Genomic DNA, 15,459 nt, shown 5'->3' with positions numbered 1-15,459 from the left:
CCAAATCATGAGGTGTAGTTTTTGAAATTACTATGGATCTTCATCAAGTAACGACCGAATCAATCAGAAGAATAAATATTTATTGAAATAATATGGAGCTACAAAAACACAAGACATTAAGGCGGATAAAACTTTTAAAAAACCCATTATATTTTTGCTAATGCATCAATTAATTCTGTAGTAAAGTATTCCAGAAACCCATATCTGAATCCAATTTTTATGAAAGATTACTTGTATTGCATATAACATGTGATTTCATCATTAACCTGGCAGCCATTTTATTCGCAATGTACCTACCTTTTATTTTCATGAAGACCTATTCGAGATTCAAGAAGATCATCGTCACAACGTGGCGATGCATACCGCTGAAGGAATATAAATAAGAAGTGTCAGAGTGACATTTTCTATTGATCATGGTGTGCAGGCTTTCACAAGTGTCTTAACAAATTGTCCGCCCTAGTTGGAATATTCGAAAATCCTATCATTTTGCGCATCTAAGACTTAAAAAGCACCTATAGACCAAATTTTAGCTTCCTAGCACTTACCAGTACGATGAAACAGAAATGAATGTATATAAAGTTAGTGACAAAAGAACTCCCTACCGGCAATCCCGAGATTCACAAGTCTTGTTTATAAGATAAAAATTGATAATTTCCCACTAAAATATGAAAACCAATCATATAATAGATATGTAAGAAGTATATTTGGAAACAATGTATTTTCATTTTTCATAAACTACATAAACTTTATCAAAGTGATTCACATCACGTGATACAGCTAATGTGTTAGCGAAACGTGTTGTGATATATATTTTTCAAATAAAGTTTGTGGAGATCAAATCGTGAGGTGTTGTTTATGAAATGACTATGGATCTTCATCAAGTAACGGACGAATCAATTAGAAAAAAAATGTATTTTCAGTTGGTAGTTACATCAATGGAACTTGAAATATGGTAATAGGTTTCTCTATTTCTCCTCCCGTAAATGATTATCCAAATCTTCCTGTAAATTATTTCCCGAATCCTCTAAAAGCCTGATGACTTATTATATTTATCAACATAGTAGATATGAAGTAAATATTCGTTTGAATTCTCATTTTAATGATAATCTGCATGAACCATACGAGCGAACATTTATTTCAAGGTAATCATGAAGTAGACATAAATAGTATGCTTGAATCAATTTCACCTGTATATAAAATAATTTCCAAAATTATTTTCCAATATGGAAAGATATATTTTATTTTGAAGATGGCGAATACAAGTAGGTGATTGATCACAAGGTAGGGAATTTGTGTTCCCATCATTCTTGATTTCAAAACAAAAAATCATCGATAGACGTATCTAATAACGATAAATCCTGATTGGACAAGCAAATATTGGGAATACCACTGGTTGGAACTTACTTTAAATTCTATTGTTATCTTTTTCAATAACGTAAAATACGTAAAATTAATAACATCATGGCCCTTTGGGGTCTCCAAATCAAGCAGAATGAGACAATTTGAGAGAAAACAATCGAGAATCTGATTATATACTAGGAAACGACGTGAGTATAATGGGGTCGTCATTTTGAAACAAAAGAAAAAGAAAAACTAACAAATGACCATCGAAGGGTGACTTACATGGTCAAATATTCTCAATTCCCCACCACGAAATGAATCTCTCCAAAGAGAACGACAACCACCAGGATTTTCTGAGACTCGCCCAGCAACAATTTGCCAATCACACATATTTTTTCAACGATGGATCTAATGATGAACGCGGTAATGTTGGCATTGGAGTTTTTTCACACAACCTAAACCATTATGGATGATTACCCTCTTTCTTTTCAATATGTTCAGCTGAAATAACAGCCATCCAAGAAGCAGTTCAATATATTGTAGACAACGATATCAAACACGCATATATCTTTAGCCACTCTAAAAGCGCCCTGGCAAAAATTTTCCAGTCAACTATATCTGCAAACAGTGATTACCTTTCATTGCGTACTAAACAACTGATATACAGAGCCGTCGCAAAGAGAAACAGCATACATTTGGCATGGATCCCTAGTCATTTCAACATCAAGGGTAATGATACAGCCAATATTTTAGCCAATATTGGAAGAAATCATCCACTCTCTAATCATTCTCAAGCAGACTATAGAGAGTTTCAAACATTATTGAATCAATATTTGGATAGACTGGACCAATCAATATAGCGGGGACGGAAAATTCAAAGCCAACCTCTGTACCACAACTTTACAACACTCCATGGTTCAAGGATCTAGCACTAGCTACGTGTTCTCGTGAAGAAATCGTCAATATATGCAAAATTAGGAGCACTCATTTCCTCAATGAAGCGCATCTTCACAAACTTAAGATAGTTGATGACGACCACTGCGAATGTGGGGAAATACAGACTCTTCTACATATATTCTTTGCTGTTGCCAATATACAAATATTTCATGCCTCTCTCAGCATCCCTCCTTCAACAATTCAGCCTCTTACCTTCCACGATATCTTTTTTGAATATATATCACCATCTAACATACAAATCATATCCAAAATCCTGATTGCATCCAATATAAAGGTGTAGTGACCAAGACAGACCTAATACTTATGCGCTTGCAGTGCTTCGCCAATCATGACCTGATCGTAGTGCCTATACACGTAACCGTAGTGCATCACCTCACATTAGTGTTTACACTCTAGTGCAGTCGGACATCGCTTGTTAATTGACTTTAAATTACAGTTGAACTTTGTTTTAGCGCAAACCCAGGTGGGGTTTGGGTCCGACTCAGATCCACTTCAGTGTGGGCTCCACCTGTAGTAGCGACATGATTCTGGAACTCCTGGCTGGATAGCCCTGGCAGCTGAAGCCATTGAATGAAAAAGAAGAAGAAGCATGTCTGTGGATAGGGAATAGGGGAAAGGTGAATGTTAATCATACGCTATTCAAATTTAAACATAAAGGCGTATAATGTCCACAAATTCTGAAGATCCTTTAACTTTACAGAAAAAGTTATACTTTTTGTTGGAACAGTTACAAAGTATGGCAAGAGAGTTGCAGCCGTAAGTTTTCTCTAAACAAATTCATAAATATAAGTACTGGGACTCGCATTTTGAAAGTCCAACCTCCGTCATCCTCAGTTTATACTTTCGAGAGTTGTTCGTATCGAGATGACAGCTGGGTAACGAAATGAAGTTTTTTTTAAAAACTGAAGTAGGATTTTGGAACATTCAAAAAGGTAGAGTTTATACTCAATTTATTAATGTTCGTCTTGACGTTACGATCAAGTAGCCCACACGTTTCTTTAATGTGGAAGGGCCGACCTGTTTTTTTTTTGAGGACAGCTTCTGCCACCAGACTTTCATGGTCATGATCTATGATGTTTTCTAATGAAGTACAAAATATACTGAATGATGAATAGATGTAAATGAACTGAACACATAATAACAAATTTTTAAGAAAAATGCAAAAGGAAATATTTACTTAATTCAGAAACTTCAATGGAGTACTCAATAGTAATACTAACTTAGTGATGATCAGTATGTAGTGATTCTTATGCAATTTTAAAAAATTCATCAGATTCATGATATGATGTGATGAAATATGTGTTTTATCTATTTTTATGTTGGGTGATCAACAAGCAAAGCAAAATGAGCTCATCCTGAATAGAGAAAAACCGATTATGTCCGGTTTTTGCCAAAAAACATAAATCCAAACTATGACCTATACTTGACCTCATCTGGTAAATCTATACAATCATGGAAACCATCAAGTTCTTAGGTGTTATTTCGGATAGTAAGCTAACATGGAAAGCACACATAAACACCGTATGTTCAAATCCAAGCATTACTTGCTATATAACAAAAAATCTGCAAGATACTGTATCAGCCGATATCCAGAATGTAATGCTATGGTTCAGTCAACTCTGCAATATGGCGTGATCATTTGGGGGTCCTCTTGTCATTTCAATGGCATTTGTATCTCAAAAAAAGATAATAACTGTTATAGATTTTGTCATTGTTATCTAATTGCACCCTATATATATCATGTTTTAGTTGATATTTTTGAGTAGTGATCAAGGTTGATGTGAAAAAGAATTATAAATAAGGTTTTTGAAAGACGTTTGACTTTTCTGAAAGAACATAAAATTTCATTCTTCCATTCCAAATAAATAATAATTTACAGGCAGTTGAAAAACATATGGTTTATCGACCTGGAATAAATGATAATTTACAGGTAATTCAAAAACATATGGTCCTTCAAGATATGCAATGATATAACACTATGGATATAGCATGAATGGAAGTAAATCTGTTCAAAACCTATGGTACAGTCAAAGATTGAAAGAAAAGAAAGAGAAGCTAGAGGCTAAATCTGAATTAGTCGTGACAGCAGTTGAAGGTCAAGGAGCAATCAGAAAAATCTCCTTCCAAACCAAAAGGAAGCAGTAGGAGTAGTCAAGTTTCACTTTTCAGTTTCTTCAAGACTGAAGAAACTGAAAAGTGAAACAGCAATAAAAAAGAAAATATATTATTAGAAAAAGAGATTTTAGACATAGAATTAGAGCTATCCCTGGAAGTAGTTGAAATTGAAGAGAATAGTGATGAAAGTGAGTCATTGTGAATGTATCAGTACCAAAAGCATAACGTGGAAGATCAGATTGACAGTAAAACTCCATGGACAAACAGGCATGACAGTGAGGATAAGCATTCAATATTTATGGTAAAAGAAGATGAATTGGTAAGAGATTCTCATTCTATAGTCAGGAAAAGTATTCTATCCCTTTCTTTGATAACAATATGTGTCAAATGACTCTTCCTCAGATGACAAAAATATTAACAAGGCAATCTCTGCCACGAGAACTTCCCATTTTTGACGACAATCCAAGTGAATGGCCAAATTTTATTCATCATTATAATAGTTCTAACGCTATTAGTGAATTTTTAAATAAGGAAAATCAGTCTAGACTACAGAAGTGCCTAAAAGAAAATGCCAAAAAAATTGTTCAATCCCCTTTAATGAATAATGCCACAAAATGTTGACAAGGTTATTGATTTACTGAAAAATCGTTTTGGTTGGCCAGATCATATTATAATGATGTTGTTAGACAAAATAAAGAAATTTCCACCCATGAGAGAAGGAAAGCTTGAATTATTCATAGAATTTTGTGATGAAATCGAAAATTTTTTAGCTACTTTAGAATCGCTTAATGAGGAAGAACATTTACATAAGTCAATTCTAATGAATGAAATAATGATCACCAACCTCATATCAGCTAACATGGGTAGAACCCTTTCTATGTTAATAAAACCACAATTTAAACCAGCAGAATTAGGAAAGTGTCTTGGCGAAAAGGCAAATGATGCTAGTCAAATTCAAATTCCAAAATATGACATTCACTAAAATACGTCAAAATCAAAATATGTCAAAAAAGGAGTTACTTCAGTAACGAATAAGAAATCTTGTATTTGCTGTAAGAAAAATGTGCATCATCTTACAGAAAGTTCTGAATTTAAGTCAATGCCAGTAGATGGTAGGTGGTCAATAATAACGGAAAATAAGAATGCTTTTCATGTCTGAGTTTTTATCATAATTTGACGCAGTGCAGAAAAGAAAGGTAAGTGGACTGCAACAGTGTCCAAAGTTTTATCATAAGTTATTACATAAAGACGTACCCCAGATTAATAATGAATCCAATAATTTTGATGACTCTGCGATTGTTGGAACAAATTCTCACGTTTTCAATATTAAATCAAATCTACTGAATATTTTACCGGAAATTGTCACTTATCGAAATCAAACAGTTGAAACTTATGAACTTTTGGATGACCCAACAACGATTTCTTTGATTGATGAAGAATTTGCTAATTCATTCGGTCTTGACGGTCCCATACAAAGTCTCTCTCTACAAATGACTAATGATGACTTGTTTCATCAACAAAATGATTCTAAAGTTGTTTCATTTACTATTACCAGGAGAAGATTTCACCGTTGAAAGATGTTCAACCAATAATACTTATCGGGCAAGATAATTGGCCACTTCTAGTTAACAGAAAATTCATTTCTGGACCATGGAATGGAACCGCCCTGAGCAAAACATTATTGGATAGATAATTCATGGAACTTTGGAAGTCTCTACTAGAAATCAACATGTCGTTTGCCATATCGCTACTCCAGATCTCCAATTTGGAAATTGAAAATTTGGAAATTGGAATCTGTTCAACAACGTATGTCTGATAAAGTTTTATCCATTGAAGATGAGAGAGCACAACATATTTTGGACAGAACAATGAAACGAGGTGGAGAGAGATTTGAAACATGACTTCTATGGAAAAAAGATTTCATTGTTTTTCCTGAAAACAGAACAAATGCGCTAAGAAGATTGAACTATATTGAAAGAAAAATGGATAGAGATGAAAAGTATGGTTAAATGTATTGTGAAAAAACTCAAGACATGAAGAAGAAAGGTTATATCAAGAAGGTGACAAAAGAAGAAGCCAATAATGTAAATGAAGAAATATGGTATTTGCCACATTTCGGGGTAATGAATGTGAACAAACCGAATAAATTAAGAATTGTCCTTAATGCTCAGTCAGAAGTCACGTGAGTCTAAATTATAATTTATTGACAGATCTCGATCTATATAACTCCATATATGATATTCTGTAGAATTTTAGAATTAAAAAATATGTATTTACGGCTGACATGCTTTAACAAGTTGAAGTTAAGAGAAGGAGATTGCTTTGCCCAACGAATATTAAGGTAAAGATCAACGAATTGAACCTTATACTTATGAAATTGTTGTCATATTTTTTGAATTGACCTGTGGACCTTGCTTAGCCCAGGAGGAAATTCCGAAAACTTCAGAGAATAATTTCCAGAAGCAGCAACCACCATCATACAACACTATATGTTGTTGTATTTGGAATCGGCAGACACACTCGAAGAGTCAGTAAGTCTTAGTAAGAATGTCATTCATGTACACAAAACAGGAGGTTTTGTCATTTGTAACTGTCTTAGCTTCAGGTGGAATAAATATGGGAAAGAATGGAGAATTCGTAATGGAAAGGATTTTGGGGATTTTTTAGAATCCTCGTGATAATACATTCACCTTTCAGACAAAATTTCAAAAAATTGGATATTTTGGAACACCAAAGACGATCAATTAAAAGGGGAAACCTTGAAAGTTTTGATGTCCATCTTTGGATCCATTAGGATTTGTGGCAAATTTCTCATTTCAGGAAAAGATTTTATTACAGGACATCTGGAGAAGTCAAATTGGCTGGAATGATGAAATTTCAGATTGTATGGAAGAAAAGTAGCAACTGTGGACTGCAGATTTGAAAAATATCCACAATTTCAACATTCACAGACAATACTTCACCTTGGATAAACAAAAAAGTGATATTCAACTTCACAAGTTTCATCACTGCTAAGACAAGAGTGGCACTTTCGATAGCTAGATTAGAGTTACAAGCCGCACTGATGGGAGCGCGCCTAAGTAATTTCTTGAAGAAAACTTTAGACATGGAAATTTCTGCTATTTAGTACTGGAGCGACTCAAAAACAGTTTTGTATTGGATACGATCTGAAGCTAGAAGATTCAAATTTGTTGCCCAAAGACTAGGAGAAATATAAGACTTAATGAAGTCTTCAGAATGAAAATACATTACTTGATTGATTTCAAAAAAATGTGGCTGATGAAGCTACAAAGCGATTTGAAAAAATTACGTTTAACAATAATATTCGGAGGTGGATTACCGGACAACCTGCGAATTTGAATTCTATCATTTCATTCAAGATAATCTCATAGTGCCTGACCCGAATAGGTTTTATAAATGGAAGAGACTGTTATGTGTTACAGCATATGTCATAAGGTTTTATGAAATTGATAAGAATCCAGTAAATTCAAGTTCGAATTAACTGCAGAGAAAATTTTCAATGATGAAATTCATCTTTTTAGAAAAATTCAGTTGGATTCATTCCATGAAGGGATGACGTTTCTGAAAAATAAAATGCCCATAAAAATTAAAAGTCGACTTTACACTCTTTCTTGCAGTTATTTTGAGGAGAATGGACTCTTACGGCTCAGTGGAAGACTGGACCAGTCATTTCAGTTGATCGGCTCTGCAAAACGTCGTTTAGTTCTAGATCCTAACCTCAGGATAACCAAACTTCTGATCCAACATTACCATGAAATGGTTCACCACCATGACCAAGAATTGGTAATGAATAATCTGCGAATGAGATTTTGGATATTAAGAATGAGACAAGCGGTAAGAAATGTTTGGAACAGCTGCAAACATTGTAAAAATCAAAGAGCTATACTAAGATCCCCAATGATGGGACTATTACTTCCTTGTAGGTTATAGTGTCATTTTCACCTGTATGGTCACTCGAGCTATTCATCTTGAAATAGCACATGATTTAAGTACAAATTCATTTATCGATGTACGTCATCAGTTTGAATGTCGGGGGATTTCCTGAGGAATTATTAAGTGATAATGGGAAAAACTTCATAGAAGCCGAAAAGGAAATATCTCAAGAACTGAAGAAAATTAATCAGGATCAATGACTACGATTTTGTACAATGAAAAAACCCTCCTTTAGCACTCCACATGGAAGAATGTTGGAAACGGTTTATCCAAAGTATGAAAAAGGTTTTGAAAGAAATTTTAAAATCAAAGTACTACTCAGAACATATTCTCAGAACTGATTGAATGTGAAAATATTTTAAATTCTAGTCCTTTAACATATGTTTTGTTGAACTCTGAAGATGCAGAGGCATTGACTCCTAATCACTTTCCCATCAGTCCGTGCATACTGTACTCTCCTGTACCGAAACTAGCAATAGGGATATAAATTTGATGTCCATTTGGCATGCTGCATAGAAATTATATGATTTATTCTGGACTAAGGAGTTTGCCGAGTTTGATTAGTAGATCAAAATGACATGGTGATTCAAAATCTGTAAGTGTAGGAGATGTTGCTTTAATGGTAGATCCAAATGGACCCAGAAATATTTGGCAGAAAGGTATTATCAACGAAGTTTATCCTGACAAAGATGGTAAAAATCAGGATCGTCAATGTGAAGAATATTGGTGGCACGATTTTTCGACGACCATTTTCAAGACTCATCATTTTAGATGTTGAAAAATAGTAGTAGTTTGTTGTTATTCACTAACTGAGGGGGAGAATGTTATAATTTTTGTTATTGTTATCTAATTGCACCCTGTATATCGTTTTTTTGTTGTCATTTTGTGAATAATGATCAAGGTTGAAAAAATAAGTTTTGTTGAAAATAATAATAACGTTTTTGAAAGACGTCCCACTTTCCTAAAAGAACATAAAATTTCGTTATTTGACCCATAATAAATAATAAATTACTGGTAATTCAAATACATGCTCATCCAACTAAAACATGTAAACCTTTATTCAAGAATCTCCAAATACTAACCCTTCCATGTTTGTATATATTTGAGCTGATTATGTTCATTAAAAGAATAAAAGAAAACAAAACGAACTAATGAGGACACATACATAATACTAGGTGTAAAGAAAGACTTCGACAACCCTATGCAAGGTTATGAGTATGTGAAAATTCACCAAAGCATATTGGTATCCAATGTTTCAATAAAATTAGAAACATATTAGATGTGAATCTGAACGATATTCTATTCAAAAAACACTTGAGAAATTTCCTTCTTGGAAAAGTTTTTCATAATGTTGAAGAATTTTATATTTCCTGATACCTTACTATTGTGAAATTAACTATTGTATGTTAAAAGGATTTCGATTTGTTTTGCAACATTACATTAAATCATCAATTTATTTGTAGATTGCTTTTTTTATTAGTCTGATAAATCTTATACATGTATGATGCCTTGTATAATCTTTGATTGATGAATACATTTTATTATTATTATTATAAAGTATCCGTAACGTAAGAGATGGCTATGTTTCATCTCATACAGAATTTTCGTGATGAATCAGAGCACTAATTCCTATTTTTGACAATTGACAGTTACGAATTCTAAGTCAGTTTTTAACTTTATGATTAGTTTACTTAGTTTTTTAGTAATTGTTTCATGAACTAACATTTGCTATATTTCAACAATTAATTTATTATTGGCATATGTAAAATTGAAACAATATTGAAAGTTTTCTTGTTTTGGTTAAGTGTTACAGTGCATGGTTTATGAAACGTCATGTGCATGGTCATCTTGTCATTCATTACATAATTTATAAATCCAGCTTTAGTCATCTCTTTATACTTTGGTTTTGGTACACAGAGTTAATGACATATTTGACGAATGTTATATACCAGATCTTGGAGCAAATTAAAATCCAACCTCAGTAAAATATGCTGTGGCGCTCCCCAAAGATCTGGGGTAGGATCTATCTTATTCCTTATAATATTAATGGAAACGCTACTCTATTTGCAGATGATAAGACTTTTATTTTGGCGTGAAAAATACTTACGATACTTTAAAGAATACTATCCAAATCCATTTAGAAAAATTTAAATATTTATGTGATTCGAACTGATTACATTTTAACTTCAGCAAAACCAACATCATATCATTCAAACTTTCTCATGAAAACCTCTGTTATGTTTTCATTCGCCAAATAATTGTTGAATGATGTTTTTTTTTTTCAGAAAATATCAAATGAGGCTGCCTTATGAACTGTTATCAAGTCTTGCCAATTGTCTGTTGAATGAAACTGTTTTCGAAATTGTGAAAGGTCTTTTAGAAATACAACATGTCACGGAGCAACATCTTTATCAACAAAGATTGCAGTTCATAAACCAAAAGAAAAGTAAGTCATTGTTAATTAGGAGTCTTAGATAGAAATTCGAAATTATATTAAAATTTACATAATTACAAAAAAGGTGCCGGACTGAGTCATGGCCGGTGAGAAGCCCCTCCCTCAGGATGTGCAGTAGATGTGTAGAAATCTGTTATCAATCTGTTAGATTATTAGAGTCGTAAACATCCAAATTCAGGACCGTATTCAGTTAGTGATGGAGTTTAAAAGTAAATTGCATAAATATATATGTCATATGCCTACCCAAACTTTATGCAGATACGATTTCTCCCACCGGCCATAACTCAGTCCAGTAGCTGTACTTCGAGTTAAAAATAACATAGTTTATTAAGACATTCAGTGCGAATGACGCCAATTAGGGGCATCCAGCCATTCCATTTTGCGCGGGTGACGCTTTATGGCGCAGATATATCTGTGTCATTAAATGTGTTAGTATTCAGTCCGCACTAGACAGAGGTGGTTGTATTGCAGTCCACATTTTTAAATATCGTTGTTCAAGAAGATTTCGGGTTGGTTCGTAATTTTGTGAGTTTAAAAACTTTTTACGTTGTATTTAAATATGCGTGAAGTAGGCAATAATCAGGCAGAACCTTCAGATGTTAAAATATGTAAAATGACAATAAGAGATCCAAATAAAGTAACTGTTGATGAAATTTCTCAGTTAGTGGACTGTTAAGATGACGAAGACAATTTTGAGCTAATTTCTGATGATGACCTTGATTCAGAAAGTGAAGAGGAAAATGATGGTAATTTATTTCCTTTGTTTTTATTGTTTTCTTCACTGTAAATAGATGTTTTCTGTTTGTCACAGATGATATGACAGATGAAACAATCGACTAAGAACAACAGATAGCATTCAATTCTGACAAAGAATGTTGGCAAGATATTTGATCTGGTATGAAACATTTTCCATCTACTGAAACTAATTGAATGCTTGTCGATGTTCCAACAGAGGCCAAACTCTACGATTATTTTAGACTTTTTGTTGATAGCAGGTTTTTTGAAAATATAAAAACAGAAACGAATAAGTGTGAGAAAAGGTATTTTTGTCAAGGGACAGTAAGGAGATGTCAAGGATAACCGATTAGAAATATCTGAAAGATCTCCTGAAATTTATTGAATTCGGGTACTGAACAAACGCCAAGACTATTTATTTATTTACTCGTTATGAATGGGAAAACCCTAAGTTACAACGTTGTAAAATATACATACATGTATAAAAATATACTTCAATTCAAAAGTAGTTACAAAATTCTTACGAATATTGAGATAAATACGATAAATAGCAACCTAAAAACTAAATGCTAAATAAAACAATTATAACTGACATCAACACTAAAAACTAACAAACATAAAAGGCATACATCTATAGACTAAATACATAATTGACTGCAGACTGTTTGAAGACCTCCAAGGAGTGACTAAAAAAAATCAAGTTCTGATGCATTAGCTTCACTTAACATTCTTGATATCGGACCATCAAATCCATAATTGGTAGAATGTGAGTTCTCAATGAAAACAGCTCTTCATCCCTTGTTACTCTTTGCTCGACTCTCAGGCCAACCAAAGAGAGAAGTTCTGAACAATTGATTTGGTCTTACAATAACTTAAATAGAAAATATTAGGTCAGTCTGAACCCCTGTTTTCCAATGTGGTTAGATGTAGTGTAGAAAGAATAACGGTGTAATTATGTCGCTGGTCCATTTGAACGACCATTTTGTAGGCAGCACTATGCAAAAACTTATTTTGGACCTTTTCCAGTGACTTTTTGTACACTAAGTAAGAGTAAGTGATTTCAAGATTATTTCATTAATATGGGATGATAATGACAACTTGTCATCAAATATAACACCAAGATCTTCAACTTCATTACCTTGGTTCAAGGGCAGTTTATGCAGTATTCATATGTGATTGGTACCTGAGAACGATTGAAACACATGACTAGACATTTGTCAAGATTTAGTACCAAGCAGTTATTTCTATACTGGAGGGCCAGTCGGCTTTTTAATTTCAAATGTTTTGCGCATCACATGAGCCAGAATAGATTTTTGGCGATACTCAGGACTATGCATTTTTCTACGAATCCAGAACCAAAGCAACCCGAACCAAACGACTGTCTATATAAAATAGGCCAGTTATTAATTATTTCAATAATAAAATGAAGGAACTATACTATCCCTGAAAAAACCTCATTCTGGTTAAATTTATGGTTTTGTGGCGAGATACTATTGATCCGGCAGTACATCGCAAATAAGCGACATAAATATGGACTAAAACTATATATTGACAGAACCAAATGGGCTTATACTGAATTTTGCAGTTTACACCGGTTTGTTACAAAACTGAAGCCTTTACCAATAATTGTGGAATACAATAAATATATGGGCGGAATAGATCGCCAGGACCAGATGATGTCCTACTACCCTTCTTTGAGAAAAAATTTTTGGTATAAAAAACTTTGTGGTTATTTTCTGCAGCTTCTTTTGTTCAATTCTTATGCAATATTTTACAAGTACTCTGGCAGAAAAATGACATTTTATGAATACCATTTAGCTGTGATTGAAAATCTATTAACAATGAGATTGGAACCTTTGGTGTGAAAGTTGAATAACTTTTTTCGAGATCAATTGCCCTAACACCAAACTGATATTTTTGCACTCGACGCGCGTTTCGCCAACCAAGTTAGCATACTCAGGAGAAGAAAATTGATACCTAGTCTAGTCTGGTTAGTCCTTATATACTAAGGACCACAGAATTGGTGAAACCAATCTGAAATTGATTAAGCATGTGCATGACACCAGACTACTTGATGCATGTGAGAGGTTAGAAATAGCAAAATGTAAAAACAGCATGAATGGCGATAAGGGACCCATCCCGTTGAGCCCGCTTTTTAATCTTCTGTTAGGAAGGGAATAATTACTAAGAACTTGCAGGTAGTTAATTACTGAGAAATTCCATATTGGGCTTCAGGTATACAACTTCAGGTATCAAATTTTAGTATATAAGCACTAACCAGACTAGACTAGGTATCAATTTTCTTCTCCTGAGGATGCTAACTTTGTTGGCGAAACGCGCGTCGAGTGTAAAAATATCAGTTTGGTGTTAGGGCAATTGATCTCGAAAAAAGTTATTGAAAATCTATTGCCTGATATACCACGTAGAATAGAATATACGGTATCTAAACACGTGCCTAGTAAAATTGAAGCAGTTGATGCCACACAGAGAACACCAAGAAAAATATGTCGTTTTTGTTTCCAGAAGAAAATCAGGAAATACACTGTGAAGGATTGTAAGATTTGTCCAGATAAACCCGGTTTGTGTGTTGAGCCATATTTTATTCTTTTTCATAAAAAAAAAGACCAGTTTCATTTGTTTTTACCTACTGTCGCCACACGGCGTCATCCGCATATATCCTTGAAACTCAAGTAATTTGCGTAGGACGCCATTAGGCGTGTTCGAGTCTGATTTTTGTATAACTGATTAATTATAAGTTTTCACTAAAAAACAAATAAAAAAACACACACAGCCCCAAAAACATCATTCAAAAGAAAAATAGGCAAGTTCCGCACAGGGATGAAGGCCTTAATTATTTTACGCAACGAATGTGTTAACCATTTTTTTCAATACCAAAACTAAATTTTTTTAATTGAAAAGCAATTTTAGTGAAAAATAATGAATTCATATTATTTTTCAGTTCAAGAGCAAGAAATTCTCAAGCAGTATGAACATGATGTAGATAAGAAAATTGAGGAACTCCAAAAATTGATGTTGCAACAAAAAGAGGAATTGAAGGCATTTGATATGAATCTCGTCCTACAATTAGACCAAAAAGTTGCTGATCAACAACAAATCCTCGAGCAAGCAGGAGTTCCAGGATTCTACATTACAAAAAATCCACTAGAAATCAAAGTACAGATGCACTTACTTGATTTTCTTTTGAGGCTCAGCAGAATGCAAATTCCTGTTTAGTTGTTCTCATATACTAGTCATAATGGATTTCCGAAACTTCCAAAATATAGTATCAAGATGACTAGGTAATCAAATATTTTTGATTGGAGGAGGGGTAAAAATAGAAACTGTACATCTTCATATAAGTTTATTGATCTTCCTTTGGTATTTTCACCTTCCGCAATCTGGATAAATTAGAATTTGTAATGGAAAATTTCATACAAGTGTAGAAAGGGCAAACTTTTTAGTTCACCTTGATAAGTTACTGTGAAAATTTAAAGTATTTTCCACAAAGGGAAATGTCTCATTTATATATAGCAGTTTATTGATTTCATTCGAGACATCCTAATATACATACATTTCTAATTCATCAGTAACTTGTCGTATTCAATAAGTTTTGCTTATCAAAAAAATATATATCCAAGATAGATTGCCACAAATTCCCAGATCGGGACCTTCAGAAGCATTCAAACTATTTAATCTCTCATAGATTTCGGAAATTGGCATTCACAGATAGAAACAGACAAGATATAGGAATTTACAGGTTCATTATTCTTGGAACATACACATCTGGTAGAGAATATTATGCTTACACTTGGAGTTTACAAAATTCCAGAATTCCTTAATGTTACTCACTGCCGAATATTCAGGAAATTTAATAAATTCTATAAAATCAATTTTTGACTTTT

At 33.4% G+C, this 15,459-nt stretch overlaps 1 protein-coding gene across 8 annotated transcripts in view; it reads left to right on the top strand.

Annotated features, from left to right (window-relative positions):
- The first annotated feature begins 2,884 nt into the window (after positions 1–2,884).
- Positions 2,885–15,459, top strand: part of LOC111507014 (gonadal protein gdl) — a 35,710-nt gene continuing 23,135 nt past the window's right edge. For 2 of the 8 annotated variants that reach the window (XR_002722340.2, XR_012465180.1), the window contains exons 1-3: positions 2,885–3,054; positions 10,653–10,813; positions 14,517–14,856. Coding sequence is in view for 6 of the 8 variants with exons in the window: in XM_023162233.2 (XP_023018001.1) it covers positions 2,963–3,054; positions 10,653–10,813; positions 14,517–14,791 (528 nt within the window). In the remaining 2 variants the exon portion in view is untranslated. Of the gene's footprint in view, positions 3,055–3,077; positions 3,231–3,372; positions 3,532–4,073; positions 4,733–10,652; positions 10,814–14,516; positions 15,448–15,459 lie in introns of those variants that run through there. The other 6 variants (XM_074173986.1, XM_074173985.1, XM_023162233.2 and 3 more) reach the window with 6 other exon arrangements.

Source organism: Leptinotarsa decemlineata, unplaced genomic scaffold, assembly GCF_025532065.1.
Source record: "Leptinotarsa decemlineata unplaced genomic scaffold, Ldec_3_MD MMD2_tig00000505_RagTag_RagTag, whole genome shotgun sequence".
Lineage (NCBI taxonomy): Eukaryota > Metazoa > Arthropoda > Insecta > Coleoptera > Chrysomelidae > Leptinotarsa > Leptinotarsa decemlineata.
This window is presented reverse-complemented; position numbering and strand designations above follow the sequence as displayed.